The sequence below is a fragment of the Coregonus clupeaformis genome, chromosome 13 (assembly GCF_020615455.1).
Source record: "Coregonus clupeaformis isolate EN_2021a chromosome 13, ASM2061545v1, whole genome shotgun sequence".
Classification (NCBI taxonomy): Eukaryota; Metazoa; Chordata; class Actinopteri; order Salmoniformes; family Salmonidae; genus Coregonus; species Coregonus clupeaformis.
In genome coordinates, this window is record NC_059204.1 from 17,614,478 (window position 1) to 17,636,063 (window position 21,586).

Sequence of the window (21,586 nt, forward strand, 5' to 3'; positions counted from 1 at the left end):
TACAGGAAAGGGCACATCAACAGGAACAATAGGGACCCCTAATCTAAGTGCAAATGAACGGTCCATAAAGTTCACAGCTGCGCCTGAATCTACTAGCGCCTTATGCTGGGAATGCGGGGAAAACTCAGGAAACTCTACAGAGACACATGTGCGCAACAGGGAGCTCTGGGTGAGTCGGGTGCTTACTCACCTGTGATGATCCACCAGTGCCCTGCCTGCTGCCGCGACTCCCTGGGGAACCTCCCCAGCACCGACCAGCAATGTGCCCTCTGCGGCCACAGGTGGTGCAGGAAACGGTCCCCCCTCCGGTCACCCTTAGAGCAGCACCTCCGAGCTCCATAGGTGTAGACTCAGAGGTGCTGGGGGATGGAACGGACGGACCCCAATCCGAGCGTCCGCGGGTGGCCAACAGGTTATCCAGCCGGATGGATAAATCCTCCAGCTGGTCGAGGGTAAGGGTGGTGTCCCTGCATGCCAGCTCCCGACGAACGTCCTCCCGTAGACTACACCGGTAAGCCAGGGTCCTGAAGTCCAGTGCGAAGTCCTGTGCTCTCCTCTTCCCCTGTCTGAGATGGAACGAGCGTTACCTCGCCGCTCTTCCCTCAGGCGGATGATCGAAGACCGCCCGGAAGCGGCGGGTGAAATCCTCGTAGTGAACCAACGTTGCGTCTATCCCCCCCATTCGGCGTTGGCCCACTCCAGCGCTTTCCCCGACAAACAGGAGATGAGGGCGGACACTCTCTCGTATCCCGAGGGAGCCGGGTTTGGTGTGGCACAGATAATTTTCAACCAACCTTAACTTGCTGATATTATCGTCTTTCTCGATTCGGCCAAACGTGTATCTTCTAAAACAGGGATGGGCAACTGGCGGCCCGCGGGCTGCCCCTCTTTTGTAGGCCCGTGGACCAATTAAAAAAATAAAGAATACTTGATTTGATTTGTTTTGTTACTCAGTCAGGGTCTCAACTTACTGTTGAGAGTTAGAATAATAGAATACACAAGGTGCAATTTCGAAATTTCGTTGTGCATCAGCAGTCACTCAATTAGCCCATGTCAGCAAAACATTTTTAGATTGCTAAGTTAGTCTAGCGGCCAGCTATCTAAACTCGTAGTAAGCATGGTCAAAGGGTAAGTTATCATATTAAAAACTGCAAACATTTGCCTCCATCCCATGGGAAAATGTAGAATTGCAGGAAATTGACTGTAAAATGGCACATTTTTCTCTCCGCCCCATGGCAAAATGAGTAGAATTGCAGGAAATGTCTTATACAATTGCGACATCTTCTCTCCGCCACATGGCAGAATGTGTAGAATTGTAGCAAACTTGCTTTAAGACTGCAACATTTTCTCTACTCCCCATGGCCAAATGTGCAGAATTGCAGGGAAATAAGTATCTTCGCTGTTACAAGGGGGGCCGCTAAAATGTTTTGCTCGCAAGGTGGGGGGATGGACGCAGACCCTCAAGCCACTGCAGCCCCTCATGAGTTCCAATTGTTGTTGTTGTTGCCCCCACCCCCATCAAAGTTGCCTATCCCTGTTCTAAAATGTCCATGTCCAGTTGCAGGTGGTAGGTTTGAATTTAGAAAATGCTACGTTATTAAAATATATATTTTTGCTCCATGAAGTAATCCAACAATGTGTACGCTGCCATCTTGGCTATTTCAAATCTTCTCTCATTGATCGAGACAGGTGAGTGTTTTCATAACTTGCTGCACTTTGGGGTGGACGCACCTGTCTCAATCAATGAGAGATTTGAAATAGACAAGATGGCGGTGTACACTGTTGGATTACTTCATGGAGCAAAATCTATGATGTAATTTAAAGCTGCAATATGTGTTTTTGGGCGACCCGACCAAATTCACATAGAAATGTTAGTTATAGATCTGTCATTCTCATTGAAAGCAAGTCCTCTGTAGCTCAGCTGGTAGAGCACGGCGCTTGTAACGCCAAGGTAGTGGGTTCGATCCCCGGGACCACCCATACACAAAAAAAAATATGTATGCACGCATGACTGTAAGTCGCTTTGGATAAAAGCGTCTGCTAAATGGCATATTATTATTATTATTATTATTATTATTATAAGAAGTGGTAGATCTGTTCTATGTGCGCTATTTCTATGCTTCCCGTTAAGTTTATTTTCTGCTTACTTTCGGTTTTGTACACCAGCTGAAAATACAATATTTTTAGAATGGAAAATACATTTCTCAGCGGTTTAGATAGTACAATGATTCTCTTCACTATACTTGCTTGTTTTGTCACAAAAACTAAAATTAGGAGAACTATTAGAATTTTAGCAACGAGGAAATGGCAGATCGATTTCTGCATTAAGCACCTTTTTAATAATGGAGCATTTTCTAAATTCAAATGAACCCCCTTCAACTAGACATGGACGGTTAGAAGACATTGGTTGTCTTCCAAGTCGGAATTGAGAAAGTATTGCCAAGTTGAGGTTGGTAGAAAATTCTCTGTACTATACCAAACAGTACCTAACCTGTAACGGCTAATGGAACACCACATTGTAACCGGCTAATCTGCTCACTACTAAAATGTGTAAGCAGACAATAAATGTCTCAATGTTTGTTTTCTTTGAAAGCTGGGAGTGTTATATGATACAATATCAGTAGGCCTACTTGTTGCATTTACAACTTGTCTAAGTCCTATCAACTGATTTCAGCCAGTGTATGGCTGTGAATTGACTGCATTGTTTGTATGGAATGTTGGCATATTGGCAGTATATTATACTTTTTTTTGGAATCATTCCTCTTAAACTGGCTGGCTAGCTAACAAACATACTGTGCAGATACTCTTCAAATTAATTGTTTTACACTATCTTATCACAGCACTGGCTTACCAACTCCCTTACCAAAATGGCTGACCTTTTATACAGACATAAGAAGGTTAATGTCCTTTCTAGTATTCTAATTCCTAATTCAAATGAAATCAAATTGTATTCGTCACATACTTCATAAACAACAGGTATAGACTAACAGTGAAATGCTTACTTATGGGTCCTTTTTAAACAATGCATAGTAAAAAAATAAAAATAGTGAGATAGTGACACGAGGAATAAATACACAGTGAATAACGAATAACAATGACGAGTAAAAATAACATGGCTATCTATATACAGGGTGAACCAGTACCGAGTCAATGTGCAGGGGTACAAGGTAATTGAGGTAGCTATGTACAGTGAGGGGAAAAAAGTATTTGATCCCCTGCTGATTTTGTACGTTTGCCCACTGACAAAGACATGATCGGTCTATAATTTTAATGGTAGGTTTATTTTAACAGTGAGAGAAAAAAAATCCAGAAAAATGCATGTAAAAAATGTTAAAAATTTATTTGCATTTTAATGAGGGAAATAAGTATTTCACCCCTCTGCAAAACATGACTTAGTACTTGGTGGCAAAACCCTTGTTGGCAGTCACAGAGGTCAGACTTTTCTTGTAGTTGGCCACCAGGTTTGCACACATCTCAGGAGGGATTTTGTCCCACTCCTCTTTGCAGATCTTCTCCAAGTCATTAAGGTTTCGAGCCTGACGTTTGGCAACTCGAACCTTAAGCTCCCTCCACAGATGTTCTATGGGATTAAGGTCTGGAGACTGGCTAGGCCACTCCAGGACCTTAATGTGCTTCTTCTTGAGCCACTCCTTTGTTGCCTTGGCTGTGTGTTTTGGGTCATTGTCATGCTGGAATACCTATCCAGGGAAGGAGGTTCTCACCCAAGATTTGACGGTACATGGCCCCGTCCATCGTCCCTTTTGATGCGGTGAAGTTGTCCTGTCCCCTTAGCAGAAAAACACCCCCCAAAGCATAATGTTTCCCACCTCCATGTTTGACGGTGGGGATGGTGTTCTTGGGGTCATAGGCAGCATTCCTCCTCCTCCAAACACGGCGAGTTGAGTTGATGGCAAAGAGCTCCATTTTGGTCTCATCTGACCACAACACTTTCACCCAGTTCTCCTCTGAATCATTCAGATGTTCATTGGCAAACTTCAGACGGGCCTGTATATGTGCTTTCTTGAGCAGGGGGACCTTGCGGGCGCTGCAGGATTTCAGTCCTTCATGGCGTAGTGTGTTACCAATTGTTTCCTTGGTGACTATGGTCCCAGCTGCCTTGAGATCATTGACAATATCCTCCCGTGTAGTTCTGGGCTGATTCCTCACCGTTCTCATGATCATTGCAACTCCACGAGGTGAGATCTTGCATGGAGCCCCAGGCCGAGGGAGATTGACAGTTATTTTGTGTTTCTTCCATTTGCGAATAATCGCACCAACTGTTGTCACCTTCTCACCAAGCTGCTTGGCGATGGTCTTGTAGCCCATTCCAGCCTTGTGTAGGTCTACAATCTTGTCCCTGACATCCTTGGAGAGCTCTTTAGTCTTTGCCATGGTGGAGAGTTTGGAATCTGATTGATTGATTGCTTCTGTGGACAGGTGTCTTTTATACAGGTAACAAGCTGAGATTAGGAGCACTACCTTTAAGAGTGTGCTCCTAATCTCAGCTCGTTACCTGTATAAAAGACACCTGGGAGCCAGAAATCTTTCTGATTGAGAGGGGGTCAAATACTTATTTCCCTAATTAAAATGCAAATCAATTTATAACATTTTTGACATGCGTTTTTCTGGATTTTTTTGTTGTTATTCTGTCTCTCACTGTTCAAATAAATCTACCATTAAAATTATAGACTGATCATTTCTTTGTCAGTGGGCAAACGTACAAAATCAGCAGGGGATCAAATACTTTTTTCCATCACTGTACATTAGGGCTGTCCCAACAACAACAAAATCATGATAGACCGAGAGTCGTCTGTTCTTTCGACCAATCGATTGGTCGAAATGTTCAAACGTGCCTTTTTCTATATATAGACACATCCTATGTGTTTTAATCAAATCCACTATATGCAGTGAGCTTGTCTGATGCTTTAAGCGCACTGATTGAATAAATAATTAAGACACACAATTGACTAGAGGGAGTCCGACCGCAATTGATTTGATTGTGCCGGGCCGGGCTCAGACTTGCTGTGCTGTTTTATTATTTATGTGTGACTAGCAACCGTTGTCTCTCTCCTCCCTGCTGCAGCGACCACCACATAACATCAACAATGTTTATGGCGCTGTCCGTGTTGCTTAAGCTGCAACATAATTACAGCCATTTCTGACTGAGAAGTTATGTTACAGAAATACCTCATTTGTTTAGTAAAAACATTCCCTATTCCCTCAACCCTTGCTCTCTTTACGTGACACATGTATGCATTGCATGCACGTGACCAATAGGGCCTGACGTATAGCATATCATAATCATATAAATAAATTGGTTATAACAAACTCCAAACACCATAACACGTGACAGCAAAATGGATGCAGGGGACGTGACAAACTCGAAACGGGGGAATGTTTACTGGTTGCTCAGGAGGTAAAGGGGAAGTCAGATGTGTGGAATAAATTTGACTAGTTGTAGAAAATACTGGAGATCAAGAAAAATAAGGTAAGGAGCAAGCGCTTCGTGCATATTATGTGTACCAAACAGCTGCTGTTAGATTACAATATAATTTCTCTGACCGTTTGCAGCAATGTAAACAACACTATAAATTATAAGCGTACCAGAGAGTCTAACGTTTTTGTAATTCTTTTTTTGTAAAGCCTTTATTACAGCAAAGACTAAAACCAGTCGCATTCATTTGTGAATGCAATTTCCAAAATAAAATGGTTTATTTATTGCTTATGCTAATTATTCAAGGGTCGCTTTATTTTATTTTAAAACGCTTGATTGCATTTCAAATCATGAATGACTCGTATGCTGTGTGATGACATGAATGATTGATTGATACAGTACTGTAGCTTATATAAGTATTGAAATATAGGCCTAAGTAAGTTATGGTATTAAGACTAAACAGGATGCACTCTTAGGCCGACAGCTCGATGGTGGTTATACAAGGCTGCTATACTAAGCCTACTAATGATAATGACATTACTTATTATTATAATGATGATCATAACAATAATAGTAATAATTATTAAACAGTAAGGACATCAAGAATCAGTAGGCTATTAAACAAACACTCAAACAGGCAACAGAAGCAGGATCTGTCTTATTTCTGTAGATGTATATGGATGATTTATAAAACCAGGCACATTTAACAGTTAGGATATTGATTATAGAGTTAATTAAGTTGGTTTCCTCTCCTCACTTTTCTTAGACAATTAAGACAAAGGCTGTTTTATTGTCTACTAACTCCCCTGCTGCCTCCACCACATTGTTCTCAACACCAATGTGCTGGTTAAGGTTGCTATTATGCACATAGCAACATGGTATAGGAAAAGGCACCAATTCAACAGCGCACTGATGTGTTTCAGAACCGCTTACAGAGACCGCTATCCAATGCGGGAGAAAACGCATCTGTTATAAAATATTCGTTTTATTAGTTTTGCACCGTTGTTCTTACGTAATATAACCATATACAATTTCAGTAGCACGTCTTCGAGTGATGGACTGTGCCATCCCCATGGCCTCCACAATGGATTAGTCCACTCAGACAGACACAAATCATTTTACTGCAAGAAATGCTTAATTCTGCAGGAGTGTTATGATGTATTTTCATAGTGTTGTGGGAACAAGGTTAAATCTATTAGATTGGTGACTCTTGGTGCCGCAGAGTCTGAATGCCAAGGATTCCAGTATGTCGAGGGAGATTACTGGGGTTTATCTTAGAATGATTGATAGATGTAATATACTGACTTGGGGTACAAGTTAATAACATAAAAGAAGGGAGTGCCAACTGATGGTTACCAGATGTTGTTGAAGAAACGTGTAACATTAAGTATATGAACTGAGATATTTCCTTTGTCCAGAGTTCGGATGACAAGAGGCAAAGCACGTGCCGTTTGTTATACGAACCCGGGCAAAGCACGTGCCGTTTGTTATACGAACCCGGTACCGTGTCTATTAAATACTTTGTATTAACTCTCCATATAATTGTTTAAGTACACTGCTCAAAAAAATAAAGGGAACACTTAAACGACACAATGTAACTCCAAGTCAATCACACTTCTGTGAAATCAAACTGTCCATTTAGGAAGCAACACTGATTGACAATACATTTCACATGCTGTTGGGCAAATGGAATAGACAACAGGTGGAAATTATAGGCAATTAGCAAGACAATAAAGGACTGGTTTTGTAGGTGGTGACCACAGACCACTTCTCAGTTCCTATGCTTCCTGGCTGATGTTTTGGTCACTTTTGAATGCTGGCGGTGCTTTCACTCTAGTGGTAGCATGAGACGGAGTCTACAACCCACACAAGTGGCTCAGGTAGTGCAGCTCTTCCAGGATCGCACATCAATGCGAGCTGTGGCAAGAAGGTTTGCTGTGTCTGTCAGCGTAGTGTCCAGAGCATGGAGGCGCTACCAGGAGACAGGCCAGTACATCAGGAGACGTGGAGGAGGCCGTAGGAGGGCAACAACCCAGCAGCAGGACTGCTACCTCCGCCTTTGTGCAAGGAGGAGCAGGAGGAGCACTGCCAGAGCCCTGCAAAATGACCTCCAGCAGGCCACAAATGTGCATGTGTCTGCTCAAACGGTCAGAAACAGACTCCATGAGGGTGGTATGATGGCCCGACGTCCACAGGTGGGGGTTGTGCTTACAGCCCAACACCGTGCAGGACGTTTGGCATTTGCCAGAGAACACCAAGATTGGCAAATTCGCCACTGGCGCCCTGTGCTCTTCACAGATGAAAGCAGGTTCACACTGAGCACATGTGACAGACGTGACAGAGTCTGGAGACGCCGTGGAGAACGTTCTGCTGCCTGCAACATCCTCCAGCATGACCGGTTTGGCGGTGGGTCAGTCATGGTGTGGGGTGGCATTTCTTTGGGGGTCCGCACAGCCCTCCATATGCTCGCCAGAGGTAGCCTGACTGCCATTAGGTACCGAGATGAGATCCTCAGACCCCTTGTGAGACCATATGCTGGTGCGGTTGGCCCTGGGTTCCTCCTAATGCAAGACAATGCTAGACCTCATGTGGCTGGAGTGTGTCAGCAGTTCCTGCAAGAGGAAGGCATTGATGCTATGGACTGGCCCGCCCGTTCCCCAGACCTGAATCCAATTGAGCACATCTGGGACATCATGTCTCGCTCCATCCACCAACGCCATATTGCACCACAGACTGTCCAGGAGTTGGCGGATGCTTTAGTCCAGGTCTGGGAGGAGATCCCTCAGGAGACCATCCGCCACCTCATCAGGAGCATGCCCAGGCGTTGTAGGGAGGTCATACAGGCACGTGGAGGCCACACACACTACTGAGCCTCATTTTGACTTGTTTTAAGGACATTACATCAAAGTTGGATCAGCCTGTAGTGTGGTTTTCCACTTTAATTTTGAGGGTGACTCCAAATCCAGACCTCCATGGGTTGATAAATTTGATTTCCATTGATAATTTTTGTGTGATTTTGTTGTCAGCACATTCAACTATGTAAAGAAAAAAGTATTTAATAAGATTATTTCATTCATTCAGATCTAGGATGTGTTATTTTAGTGTTCCCTTTATTTTTTTGAGCAGTGTACAGTGAGGAAAAAAAGTATTTGATCCCCTGCTGGTTTTGTACGTTTGCCCACTGACAAAGACATGATCAGTCTATAATTTTAATGGTAGGTTTATTTCAACAGTGAGAGACATAATAACAACAAAATAATGTCCTCTGGATGTCCTTTGGGTGGTTAACCATTCTTGATACACATGGGAAACTGTTGAGCGTGAAAAACCCAGCAGCGTTGCAGTTCTTGACACACTCAAACCGATGAGCCTGGCACCTACTACCATACCCTGTTCAAAGGCACTTAAATATTTTGTCTTGCCCATTCACCCTCTGAATGGCACACATGCACAATCCATGTCTCAATTGTCTCAAGGCTTAACAATCCTTATTTAACCTGTCTCCTCCCCTTCATCAACACTGATTGAAGTAGATTTAACAAGTGATATCAATAAGGGATCATAGCTTTCACCTGGATTCAGTGTACATTCATGCTACACACACATCACAACTGCTGCTACCAGACTCTTATTATGATTCCTAAATACTGCACAATTTAAACACTTGCCCCCCAATCCTCCCTTCACGAAAACGTGTAAATATTGGACTATAAATTGTGCCTTCCTGTATTATACTTATGCTAAAATGTTTACTCTATTCTACTGAGCCATTTACTTTATGTTCCTACTTTTATATTTTCTTATTTCTTATTGTTGTTGCATTGTCAAGAAGGAACCTGCAAGTAAGCATTTCGTTGGATGTATACCATGTGTATCCCGTACAAATGACTAATACCACTTGAATCTTGAGATACTCAGCTCTGCACCTCTTTCTAAACCAGCTGGGAGTGTCAGATATTCCATTGTTTTTGCTAAAACATACATTGACAAATACACTGTTCATTTTCACTGTTCAGTGTGTGATGTCACGAGAGGCTGTGTCCTGGAGGGACGTTACATCCCCCTGAGGTGGCTGCAAACCCAGACAGCTATGGCTCCATCTGCTGGTATGGTCGGGAACTCCACCCCTCTATGGCCAATCTTCCCACGCAGCTGAAACAAATGAGGAGCTGATGAGCGGAAGGGTTGGGGAAGGGAAGAGACACAGTCTCCAACCTGGGCTCTCTGGATGACAAGAGTGCTGCACGTCCACTTCCATGAGGAATATAAGGATTTGGAGATACTTACCTTTGGGAAATACTCACCTTTGGATATATGCACCTGTGGAAATACGTGAGAGACATTTGGAAGGACTTTTTGCTGGGTTGGCCACTAGCTGCAACGTGGACTACAGTAAGGCTGGGGAAAAGTTATCTGAGCGAGTGAGAATTATGATTTTGGATGTGGAAGAGACATCCCTGAACTGTTAACCCTTAAAGAGCCACAAGAGAACAGAATTTTGTTATATTTTCGTTAATTTCCCAAGACCTATAATAAAATCCTTGTTTTGTTTGAACCTTGTCTCCTTGCACTACTTGAGCAATCCCGCTGAAAGCTGTGTAGCCTCTCGTGACGTCACAGATGGTGGAGAATACGGGCACGCTCAAGCGTTAATAGTGCATGTCAGAGGAGGATACCGAAGGTTTGATCACCCAGTTTTCCAAGTTGGCCGTAGGCTCCCCGCCGACTGAAATGGAGGACATATTGAAAGCCCTTGTTGCTGGCCAGCAAGCCCAGATGCAAGCAAACGTGGCTCTCTTGGAGGAGCAAAAGAAAGCCAACCTTCTGAAGGCAGAGGAATTGCAGTTGCAGAGACAGAGGGTGGTCCAAAATACCCGCCCAATAAAGGCAAGTGACTTTATATCTAAGATGGGAGCTACCGATGACATTGAGGCATACCTGCATGCATTTGAGGCCACGGCCACTAGGGAAGCCTGGCCCAAGCAACAGTGGGTTGGTCTGTTAGCCCCCTTTCTAACCGGGGAATCGCTGAATGCTGTCCGGGACCTGGGCCCTGACCAGGTTACTGACTATGATGCCCTGAAGTCTGAGATCCTCAGCAGATATGGACTCACAAAGTTTGGTATGGCCCAGCGCTTTCACAGCTGGACCTTCCAACCAGACCAACCTCCTCGGGCGCAGATGCATGAACTTGTCCGAATCGCAAGGAAATGGCTGGATCCGCAGAGGAATACAGCAGCGGCGGTGGTGGAGGCCGTTGTGGTGGATCGTTACCTACGCGCCCTGCCTTATGAGGCAAAACGGTTCATCAGTCAACAGGCCTTGACCACGGCTGATCTGACCGTGGAAGCTGTGGAAAAGTACCAGGCCACAGCGGAGATGCTGAATGCTTCCGAAAAGACCCCAGGAGGGCGGCCCCACCACAAATGGGAAGAACCCGTCCAAAGGACCCCAAGGTCTCGAACCCAGCCACGTCAGGACTTATCCCGGCTCCAGGGGGAGCCAGAAACCAGGCGGGTCCAAGAAGAGTACACCAGGAGGGGGGAAACTCGACAGTGTTACCGGTGTGGGGAGATGGGACATATCTCCTGGCAGTGTGGGAAACCAGCCGATGAACCTATGCCCACTGCGGAGTCCTCCAGCTCAGCACCCACACACCGTTTGCCTCGCTCTTGGGAGTCGTAGATGGCGGCCCAGATCGACCCCCCACCTGCCCGGTAACTGTGAATCACCATGATGTGGAGGCCTTACTGGATTCTGGTAGCCGGGCCACCCTGGTGCGTAAGGATTTGGTGGGCCCAACGTGTCTGACCCCGGGGAAAGTCCTCCCAGTTTCCTGTGTCCATGGGGACACCAGAGAATACCCCATTACTGAACTTACAATGACCAGCACACGGGGAACCATACACACGACGGCGGGGGTGGTTGATTCCCTCCCCGTCCCTGTCCTAATTGGACGAGACTGCCCAGCCTTTTACCCACTCTGGAGAGAGTCTCAGGAGAGGATAACCTGAGTACCTCGGAAACGGAGAGGCAAGACTCATCCTGGGAAGGCTCCGGTGCAATCCTCCGAATTACTCACTCCCGCCCGGGCTCTGATAGGGATGGCAGGTGCCCAGACCGACACAGAGACGGAGCTACAGAATCTGGACAAAGAACTGTCTGGTCTGAAGGGGACCGCTGAGAGGTATCGTTTGTTAAAGCAACAGTTAGACATGAAGACAGAAGAGTTAGATATCCTCCAGGCTAAACTCCAACAGAGCTCCTTCCATAAGCAACAGGAGGAGCTGGAGAGGCTGCGCAGGACCATCGAGGAGTGTGAGGAGACCCTGCGCAGTAGTAAGGAGGTCCAGAAGAAGGCAGAGGAGAAGTACAAGGTGTTGGAGAACAAGATGAAGAATGCGGAGGCAGAGAGAGAGAAGGAACTGAAAGCTGCTCAACAGAAGCTAAACTCTGCTAAAACCAAGGCTGATGCGTTCAGTAAGAAACTCAAGGAGAGACAACAGGAGGCTGAGTCCCTGGTCCTAGAGTTGGAGGAGTTGAAGAGAGAGCAGTCTGGCAAGCACCACGGCAATGCGGACGCCCTCTCCCGGCGTGATGCCTTCTTCGCTGCCTTTACCCCGACGAGGACGTCGGTCCCGAGGAGGGGGATGTGTGATGTCACGAGAGGCTGTGTCCTGGAGGGACGTTACATCCCCCTGAGGTGGCTGCAAACCCAGACAGCTATGGCTCCATCTGCTGGTATGGTCGGGAACTCCACCCCTCTATGGCCAATCTTCCCACGCAGCTGAAACAAATGAGGAGCTGATGAGCGGAAGGGTTGGGGAAGGGAAGAGACACAGTCTCCAACCTGGGCTCTCTGGATGACAAGAGTGCTGCACGTCCACTTCCATGAGGAATATAAGGATTTGGAGATACTTACCTTTGGGAAATACTCACCTTTGGATATATGCACCTGTGGAAATACGTGAGAGACATTTGGAAGGACTTTTTTGCTGGGTTGGCCACTAGCTGCAACGTGGACTACAGTAAGGCTGGGGAAAAGTTATCTGAGCGAGTGAGAATTATGATTTTGGATGTGGAAGAGACATCCCTGAACTGTTAACCCTTAAAGAGCCACAAGAGAACAGAATTTTGTTATATTTTCGTTAATTTCCCAAGACCTATAATAAAATCCTTGTTTTGTTTGAACCTTGTCTCCTTGCACTACTTGAGCAATCCCGCTGAAAGCTGTGTAGCCTCTCGTGACGTCACAAGTGCTACTACACTCTCAGATTTTTTTAAACTAAATGCTAGAATCCTTAGTTGCTACATCCGTTTTCAACTTTTAAATTAAGTATATATACAGTGGGGGAAAAAAGTATTTAGTCAGCCACCAATTGTGCAAGTTCTCCCACTTAAAAAGATGAGAGAGGCCTGTAATTGTCATCATAGATACACGTCAACTATGACAGACAAAATGAGAAAAAAAAATCCAGAAAATCACATTGTAGGATTTTTAATGAATTCTTTTGCAAATTATGGTGGAAAATAAGTATTTGGTCACCTACAAACAAGCAAGATCTCTGGCTCTCACAGACCTGTAACTTCTTCTTTAAGAGGCTCCTCTGTCCTCCACTCGTTACCTGTATTAATGGCACCTGTTTGAACTTGTTATCAGTATAAAAGACACCTGTCCACAACCTCAAACAGTCACACTCCAAACTCCACTATGGCCAAGACCAAAGAGCTGTCAAAGGACACCAGAAACAAAATTGTAGACCTGCACCAGGCTGGGAAGACTGAATCTGCAATAGGTAAGCAGCTTGGTTTGAAGAAATCAACTGTGGGAGCAATTATTAGGAAATGGAAGACATACAAGACCATACAGACATACAGATCTCCCTCGATCTGGTGCTCCACGCAAGATCTCACCCAGTGGAGTCAAAATGATCACAAGAATGGTGAGCAAAAATCCCAGAATCACACGGGGGGATCTAGTGAATGACCTGCAGAGAGCTGGGACCAAAGTAACAAAGCCTACCATCAGTAACACACTACGCCGCCGGGGACTCAAATTCTGCAGTGCCAGACGTGTCCCCCTGCTTAAGCCAGTACATGTCCAGGCCTGTCTGAAGTTGGCTAGAGTGCATTTGGATGATCCAGAAGAGGATTGGGAGAATGTCATATGGTCAGATGAAACCAAAATAGAACTTTTTGGTAAAAACTCAACTCGTCGTGTTTGGAGGACAAAGAATGCTGAGTTGCGTCCAAAGAACACCATACCTACTGTGAAGCATGGGGGTGGAAACATCATGCTTTGGGGCTGTTTTTCTGCAAAGGGACCAGGACGACTGATCTGTGTAAAGGAAAGAATGAATGGGGCCATGTATCGTGAGATTTTGAGTGAAAACCTCCTTCCATCAGCAAGGGCATTGAAGATGAAACGTGGCTGGGTCTTTCAGCATGACAATGATCCCAAACACACCACCCGGGCAACGAAGGAGTGGCTTCGTAAGAAGCATTTCAAGGTCCTGGAGTGGCCTAGCCAGTCTCCAGATCTCAACCCCATAGAAAATCTTTGGAGGGAGTTGAAAGTCCGTGTTGCCCAGCGACAGCCCCAAAACATCACTGCTCTAGAGGAGATCTGCATGGAGGAATGGGCCAAAATACCAGCAACAGTGTGTGAAAACCTTGTGAAGACTTACAGAAAACGTTTGACCTGTGTCATTGCCAACAAAGGGTATATAACAGAGTATTGAGAAACTTTTGTTATTGACCAAATACTTATTTTCCACCATAATTTGCAAATAAATTCATAAAAAATCCTACAATGTGATTTTCTGGATTCTTTTTTCTCATTTTGTCTGTCATAGTTGACGTGTACCTATGATGAAAATTACAGGCCTCTCTCATCTTTTTAAGTGGGAGAACTTGCACAATTGGTGGCTGACTAAATACTTTTTTTCCCCACTGTACCCATTGATTCTTGAAGAATATAACTTATAAATGCCTCATGAGCTTAGTTTAACTGTCGGTACGACCATCCGAACTCAAAATGTAAGCTTGTTTTACTCCAATGTTTGTAAACAATGTAAATGTAAACATACACATTTGATATCATGGATGGTCAGTCGTTGCATCCATAGCTCTGTCTATGAATTTGAGAGTGGTTACATTTCTCAAGCCCCATCTCTTCGTTTTTTTATCGAAACGGGCAGGGAAAACACTTTGTTATTGTTTCATTTAAGGATTCTAGCTTTAAACGGGTACAAACGCTTGTAACTGTAGTGGTACCCTGTAAGGTACGTCCATTGTACCATTAGTTGTAGGTAAATAGTTGTACCCTTGCAGTTCGTACCTTAAAAGAGCCAAAAGTGTACTATATAGTCCACAGGTACAAAACCGTACCTTTAGAAAAGGTACAAATGTGCATTTTAGGGTACCACCACAGTGACAAAGCACTTTTCCTTTTAAGTTGCAAAAAAAGTACTTCTTCTCCATATGAAGTCCCTCACTTGTACACACCATCCCACTTCTGACACCAATGGAGTGAATTCCGGGACAGTCCTGACCGGGACTCGAACCTGGGTCTAGTGATTGTCAAGCCAACATAACCATTACGCCAAGAGGTTTTACCTCCTGACAAGGTCTTTCAGTGTTGTGTGAAAGTCAGTACAAAAATAATTTAAACTCTTTATTGTCACATGCTCTTATGTAAGCCTTTATAAAGACTTCAGAACTGGCAGTGGACATGCTCAAACTTAAATTAACATAACCATAGACCACCTAAACTGGTACAACACTTAAACTCACGGGTGGCCAAAAATAACTAACTGAAAGCCACGCGGATTGGTATTATCTTCGTTGATAAAGGGGATAATAATAGTATAGTATAGGGTCGACGCACAGGGAAGCGAGTGTCTTATCTTAATGGAAAGTGAAGCAAGGAGACAAAGAGAATAAAAAGAGTAGTCAAAATACAACAGGGATTATGAAGCAGTGTTGGAAGGGAGCAGAGTATGAAAGATAACATTAACTGAGGAATATAGGAACTTGTAGCTGAGGTCACTACAGAAATATTACTGACACAATATCGTAACAGATAAACTGAACCATAAATGAAGCTACTACAGCAATTGATTGTTAATGTTGTTAAGTTAGTTTTTAAACCCTATGATAGAGGTAAATGCAGAAAGCTTTTTGAGAATGGTTTTTATTTGTTGTCGGGAGAATTTCCAGGTGTTGATCTGCGGGTGTTAGCAACTGGGGCTCGCTGAACGTGAGCGAGATATAAGTGTCATAATGGGTTAAATGTGGTGTACCCGGATCACTGGTTGCTGCGAAAAAGGAGGAAGTCAAAGGGGGGTGAATGTTACCGGTGTGGAAGGGCTAGCTAGTTAGTGGTGCGAACTAGTAGCATTTAGAGTGGTGACGTAACTTGCTCTGCGACCTGGAAGTAGTTGTTTGCCTTGCTCTGCAAGGGCCGCTGCTTTTGTGGACCGATGGATAACGGTGCTTCGAGGGTGACTGTTGTTGATGTGTGCAGAGGGTCCCTGGTTCCAGCCCATGTAGGGAAGGAAGCAAAACTGTTACATTGATGCTGTTGACCTGAATCACTGCTTTAATTGATAAGATTATATGAAAGAGATTGTTTTACCAACCCATGGCGGCATAGGATAACATAGTAATTAAAGTGGCATACCTGTGAATAGATGTTTTGTTTGTTTTGACTAGAACTTCACAATAAATTGTCACCTGCTAATGTACCGTTAGATGGAAAGTCAGCGGTAGAGGATAATAGATATTGTAGATGGTTTTTTGTATTAGAAGGAAAGTAGGTTAATTGGGAGATGAGAAATGTTGAATTGGATTGTTTGAAAAAGGAAAGTAGGTTAATTGGGAGATGAGAAATGTTGAATTGGATTGTTTGAGTAGACTGGTATTAAAATAATGCTTTCTAGTTATGTGAATGCAAATATGTTAGTAAGTAGTAGTGGTTGGTGGATAGAATTTACTAATGCCATGATTTAGTAAGAGAGTGAAAGAGAGTAGTGCTCGTTGGGCTATATTGGGATGTAAAGGATGCAGAGGGTCATGTGAAGCAGATGTCTGAATAGTGAAATATGGAACGTTCTTTGACAATTTTTAATTATTATTATTAAATTCTATAATTTGTTTAAACAACAGTAAGTTATGCAGACAGTTTATTAATTCTAAAAACGATAATCTGTTTCTGGTACGTTGAACAATGGGAGGTCGTTTTTACTATTAAGCTGATGAAGAAGTAAACATTATTTTGTAGCGAAATGGTTAGCGAAATGGTTAGCGAAATGGTTAGCGAAATGCTTGTGCTTCTAGTTCCGACAGTGCAGCAATATCTAGCAAGTAATATCTAACAGTTCCACAATAAAAACCTAATACACACAAATCTAAGTAAAGGAATGGAATAAGAATATATAAATATATGGATGAGCAATGTCATTATCACAGTGGCATAGGCTAATATGCAATAGATAGTATAGAATACAGTATATACACATATGAGATGGGTAATGCAAGATATATAAACATTATTAAAGTGACTAGTGTTCCATTTATTAAATTGGCCAGTGATTTTCAAGTCTGTATGTAGGCAGCAGCCTCTCTGTGCTAGTGATGGCTGTTTAACAGTCTGATGGCCTTGAGATAGAAGCTGTTTTTCAGTCTCTCGGTCCCAGCTTTGATGCACCTGTACTGACCTCGCCTTCTGGATGATAGCGTGGTGAACAGGCAATGGCTCGGGTGGTAGTTGTCCTTGGTTATCCTTTTGGCCTTCCTGTGACATCGGGTGCTGTAGTTGTCCTGGAGGGCAGGTAGTTTGTCCCCGGTGATGCGTTGTGCAGATCGCACCACCCTCTGGAGAGCCCTGCGGTTGTGGGCGGTGCAGTTGCCGTACCAGGCAGTGATACAGCCCGACAGGATGCTCTCAATTGTGCATCTGTAAAAGTCTGTGAGGGTTTTAGGTGACAGGCCAAATTTCTTCAGCCTCCTGAGGTTGAAGAGACGCTGTTGCGCCTTCTTCACCACACTGTCTGTGTGGGTGGACCATTTCAGTTTGTCAGTGATATGTACGCCGAGGAACTTAAAACTTTCCACCTTCTCCACTGCTGTCCCGTCGATGTGGATAGGGGGGTACTCCCTCTGCTGTTTCCTGAAGTCCACGATTATCTCCTTTGTTTTGCTGATGTTGAGTGAGAGGTTATTTTCCTGACACCAAACTCCGAGAGCCCTCACCTCCTCCCTGTAGGCTGTCTCATCGTTGTTGGTAATCAAGCCTACTACTGTTGTGTTGTCTCTGCAAACTTGATGATTGAGTTGGAGGTGTGCATTGCTACGCAGTCATGGGTGAACAGGTAGTACAGGAGGGGGCTGAGCATACACACTTGTGGGGCCCCAGTGTTAAGGATCAGTGAAGTGGAGATGTTGTATCCTACCTTTACCAACTGGGGGCAGCCCGTCAGGAAGTCCAGGACCCAATTGCACAGGGCTGGGTTGAGACCCAGGGCCTCAAGCTTAATGATGAGCTTGGAGGGTACTATGGTGTTGAATGCTGAGCTATAGTCAATGAACAGCATTCTTACATAGGTATTCGTCTTGTCCAGATGGGATAGGGCAGTGTGATGGTGATTGCATCGTCTGTGGACCTATTGTGGCGGTAAGCAAATTGAAGTGGGTCTAGGGTGACAGGTAAGGTGGAGGTGATATGATCCTTGACTAGTCTCTCAAAGCACTTCATGATGACAGAAGTGAGTGCTACGGGGCGAAAGTCATTTAGTTCAGTTACCTTTGCATTCTTGGGTACAGGAACAATGGTGGCCATCTTGATGCATGTGGGGACAGCAGACTGGGATATGGAGAGATGAATATGTCCGTAAACACACCAGCCAGCTGGTCTGCGCATGCTCTGAGGACGCGGTATGCATTAAAGAATGGTCATTTTTACAAGTATCGACTGATACCGACTCAATGTAGTCAGAGGTACACTCCGCCAAAACTCATCGCCTTTCAACTCTATTGAGTATCGTGGAGTTGAGAATTCTCAGCTACTAGCTAGATTGTGTACCTGCCATTGCCACTGAATATGAATCTGTAAGTGAAATACTCTTACTAAGAATGTTTTTGTTTCTAGAATCACAATCATCAAGGACACAAAAGTCCCTAACGCCTGCCTCTTCACGTTGAACAAAGAGGATCACACATTTGGTAACATCATCAGACAGTGAGTTCAACTATTACATTTCATTGGGTTTTTTGTGCAATAAATTATAATTGTAAACTCTTCATAACTTAATGTTCTTGTTTTTGCAGACAACTTCTGAAGGACCCCCAGGTGCTCTTTGCTGGCTATAAGGTCCCTCGTTCTCTGGAGCACAAGATTGTGATCCGTGTTCAGACCACACCAGACTACAGTCCTCAGGAGGCTTTCACTAATGCCATTACTGACCTCATCAGTGAGCTGTCGTTGTTGGAGGAGAGATTTAGGGTGAGTACATGATACATTGTCTGTGTATTTCGTGGAACAGTTCTAGTGTAGCGGACTGTCAATATATGATAACATTAAACAGTTGAAGTCGGAAGTTTATATACACTTAGGTTGGAGTCATTAAAACTCATTTTTCAACCACTCCAAAAATGTCTTGTTAACAAACTATAGTTTTGGTAAGTCTGTTAGGACATCTACTTTGTGCATGACAGAAGTAATTTTTCCAACATTTGTTTACAGACAGATTATTCCACTTATAATTCACTGTATCACAATTGCAGTTGGTCAGTAGTGTACATACACTAAGTTGACTGTGCCTTTAAACAGCTTGGAAAATTCCAGAAAATGCTGTCATGGCTTTAGAACAGGGGTGTCAAATGTAGGCCCGCAAACGGGTTTAATCCGGCCCGCGAGATGATTTAAAAATATATATATATAAAAATGCGCTGCAATTTTTCAATAAAACAAACTGCTGTTCCAATTGCGTCCACTGGATGGAGCAATAGCAATTGTGTTAAGCAAGCAAACTGTTTATACCGGGGCAGAGCAAGTAGGTCAAGCACGTGCAGCCAATGAGCTACTTTGTTTTGCCCGCGATATTTATTACGGCTTCTACTTTTAACATTATGTGCTTTGGCACCCTTATTGCCCCAATATGTCTCTGTCAAAAAAGAGAAAAGTGGACGTAGAGTGCAGAGTGTTCCAAGAAAAATGGTCATCCTATTTAATCACGGAATTGAATGGGAAAGCTGTATGTTTGGTGTGTTCAGAGCATGTTGCAGTGCTGAAAGAATATAACCTTCGTCGCCACTATGTGAGTCTTCATGCCGACAAATATGACAACTTTCAAGGACAGCGGAGATGAGAGAAGGTGAATGAACTGTTGGCGGGTCTGAAGAAACAGCAGTCTGTGTTTACTCACAGCCGAGACCTCAGTGACGCTGCAGTGAAAGCTAGCTACCTCATTGCTAATGAAATCGCAGTGGCTTCAAAACCATTTAGTGAGGGTGAATTTGTAAAAACATGCATGATGAAGGCAGCGGAGATTGTGTGCCCTGAAAAGCGGCAGGCTTTTGCAAATATCAGCCTGACAAGAAACACAGTTGCAGACAGGATTTCCGATCTTTCAGTGGATTTGGACAGCCAGTTGAAGCAAAAAGTAAAGTCATTTATTGCGTTTTCGGTTGCAGTTGATGAAAGCACGGACATTACAGATGTTGCACAACTGGCCATTTTTTCATCCGGCGGAGTTGATGACACATTGACCGTCACCGAGGAGTTCGTGGAGTTGGTGCCGATGACAGATACAACGACAGCAGCTGATATTTTTACCGCACTCGTCGGGCGCGCTGGACAGGGTCGGAGTGGACTGGTCCCGCGCTGTCAGCCTGGCTACAGATGGTGCGCCCTCAATGATCGGGGAAAAAAGCAGGCGTTGTGACAAAGTTCAGAGAGAAAGTGCAATCTGCAAATGGAGGACGTGATTTTTTGACTTTTCACTGTATTTTGCACCAGGAGGCTTTGTGTTGCAAGTCATTCAAGATGGATAACGTCATGAAGGTGGTCATCCAAACTGTTAATTTCATCCGATCCAGAAGCCTGAATCACCGTCAGTTTAACAGCCTTCTCAGAGAGAAAGACCACATCTATGGCCTGCCATACCACACTGAGGTAAGATGGTTAAGCCGAGGTGCTGTGCTGAGGCGTTTCTTTGATTTACGAGAAGAAATTGAACAGTTCATGGAAGAAAAGGGCAAACCAGTGTTAGAATTTCATTCCGCAGAATGGATGCCGGACCTTGCATTTATGGTGGATGTTACAGAGCACCTGAATAACTTGAACAAACAGCTGCAAGGGCGCAACAAAGTTGTATTATGACAGCATACGTTCTTTCAAGTTGAAGCTGTCATTGTGGGAGACGCAACTTGCCGGTGGTGATGCAGCTCACTTCCCCTGTCTGAAAAATGTGTGCGCGACCCAACATGTGGCAGACATGAAGCGGTTCAAAGATAAAATAACGGGACTGTTACGGGAGTTTGAGCAACGCTTTCAGATTTATGTTTATATGTTTTTATGTTGATGTGCTATTGTTTTTAATTGATTTTATTTTATTTGTATATTTAACCTATTCTTGACTCTGTGGTTCTTGCACTTGTTTGGGGAACAGGATTTCATTATTTTTATCTACATTTCTGCCTGAGAAATGACACCCTGATATAGTTCTGTGATCTGTGATATACTTCTGTGAATCACTGAGGCATTGTGTGTTTGTGTGTTCTTTGTCCTCAGAACTTTCAAATAACTTGAGGTGTTTTATGATTAATAGTGATGTTGTGCTTTTGGACACTGTCCTCAGGCTCCAGCTTTATGTTTATATGTTTTTATGTTGATGTGCTATTGTTTTTAATTGATTTTATTTTATTTGTATATTTAACCTATTCTTGACTCTGTGGTTCTTGCACTTGTTTGGGGAACAGGATTTCATTATTTTTATCTACATTTCTGCCTGAGAAATGACACCCTGATATAGTTCTGTGATCTGTGAAACAGTTCTGTTAATCACTGAGGCATTGTGTGTTTGTGTGTTCTTTTTCTTTAGAATTTTCAAATAAACTTGACGTGTTTTATGATTAATAGTGATGTTGTGC

The 21,586-nt window shown here is 43.9% G+C and overlaps 1 protein-coding gene across 1 annotated transcript; it reads left to right on the plus strand.

Moving 5' to 3' along the window:
• The first annotated feature begins 260 nt into the window (after positions 1–260).
• On the plus strand, positions 261–18,950 carry LOC123492245 (DNA-directed RNA polymerase II subunit RPB11-a-like). The gene is made up of 3 exons (XM_045224616.1): positions 261–412; positions 18,585–18,674; positions 18,764–18,950. The coding sequence occupies exons 1-3, from the start codon at positions 261–263 to the stop codon at positions 18,948–18,950; spliced, it is 429 nt and encodes a 142-aa protein (XP_045080551.1).
• The last annotated feature ends 2,636 nt before the right edge of the window (positions 18,951–21,586 follow it).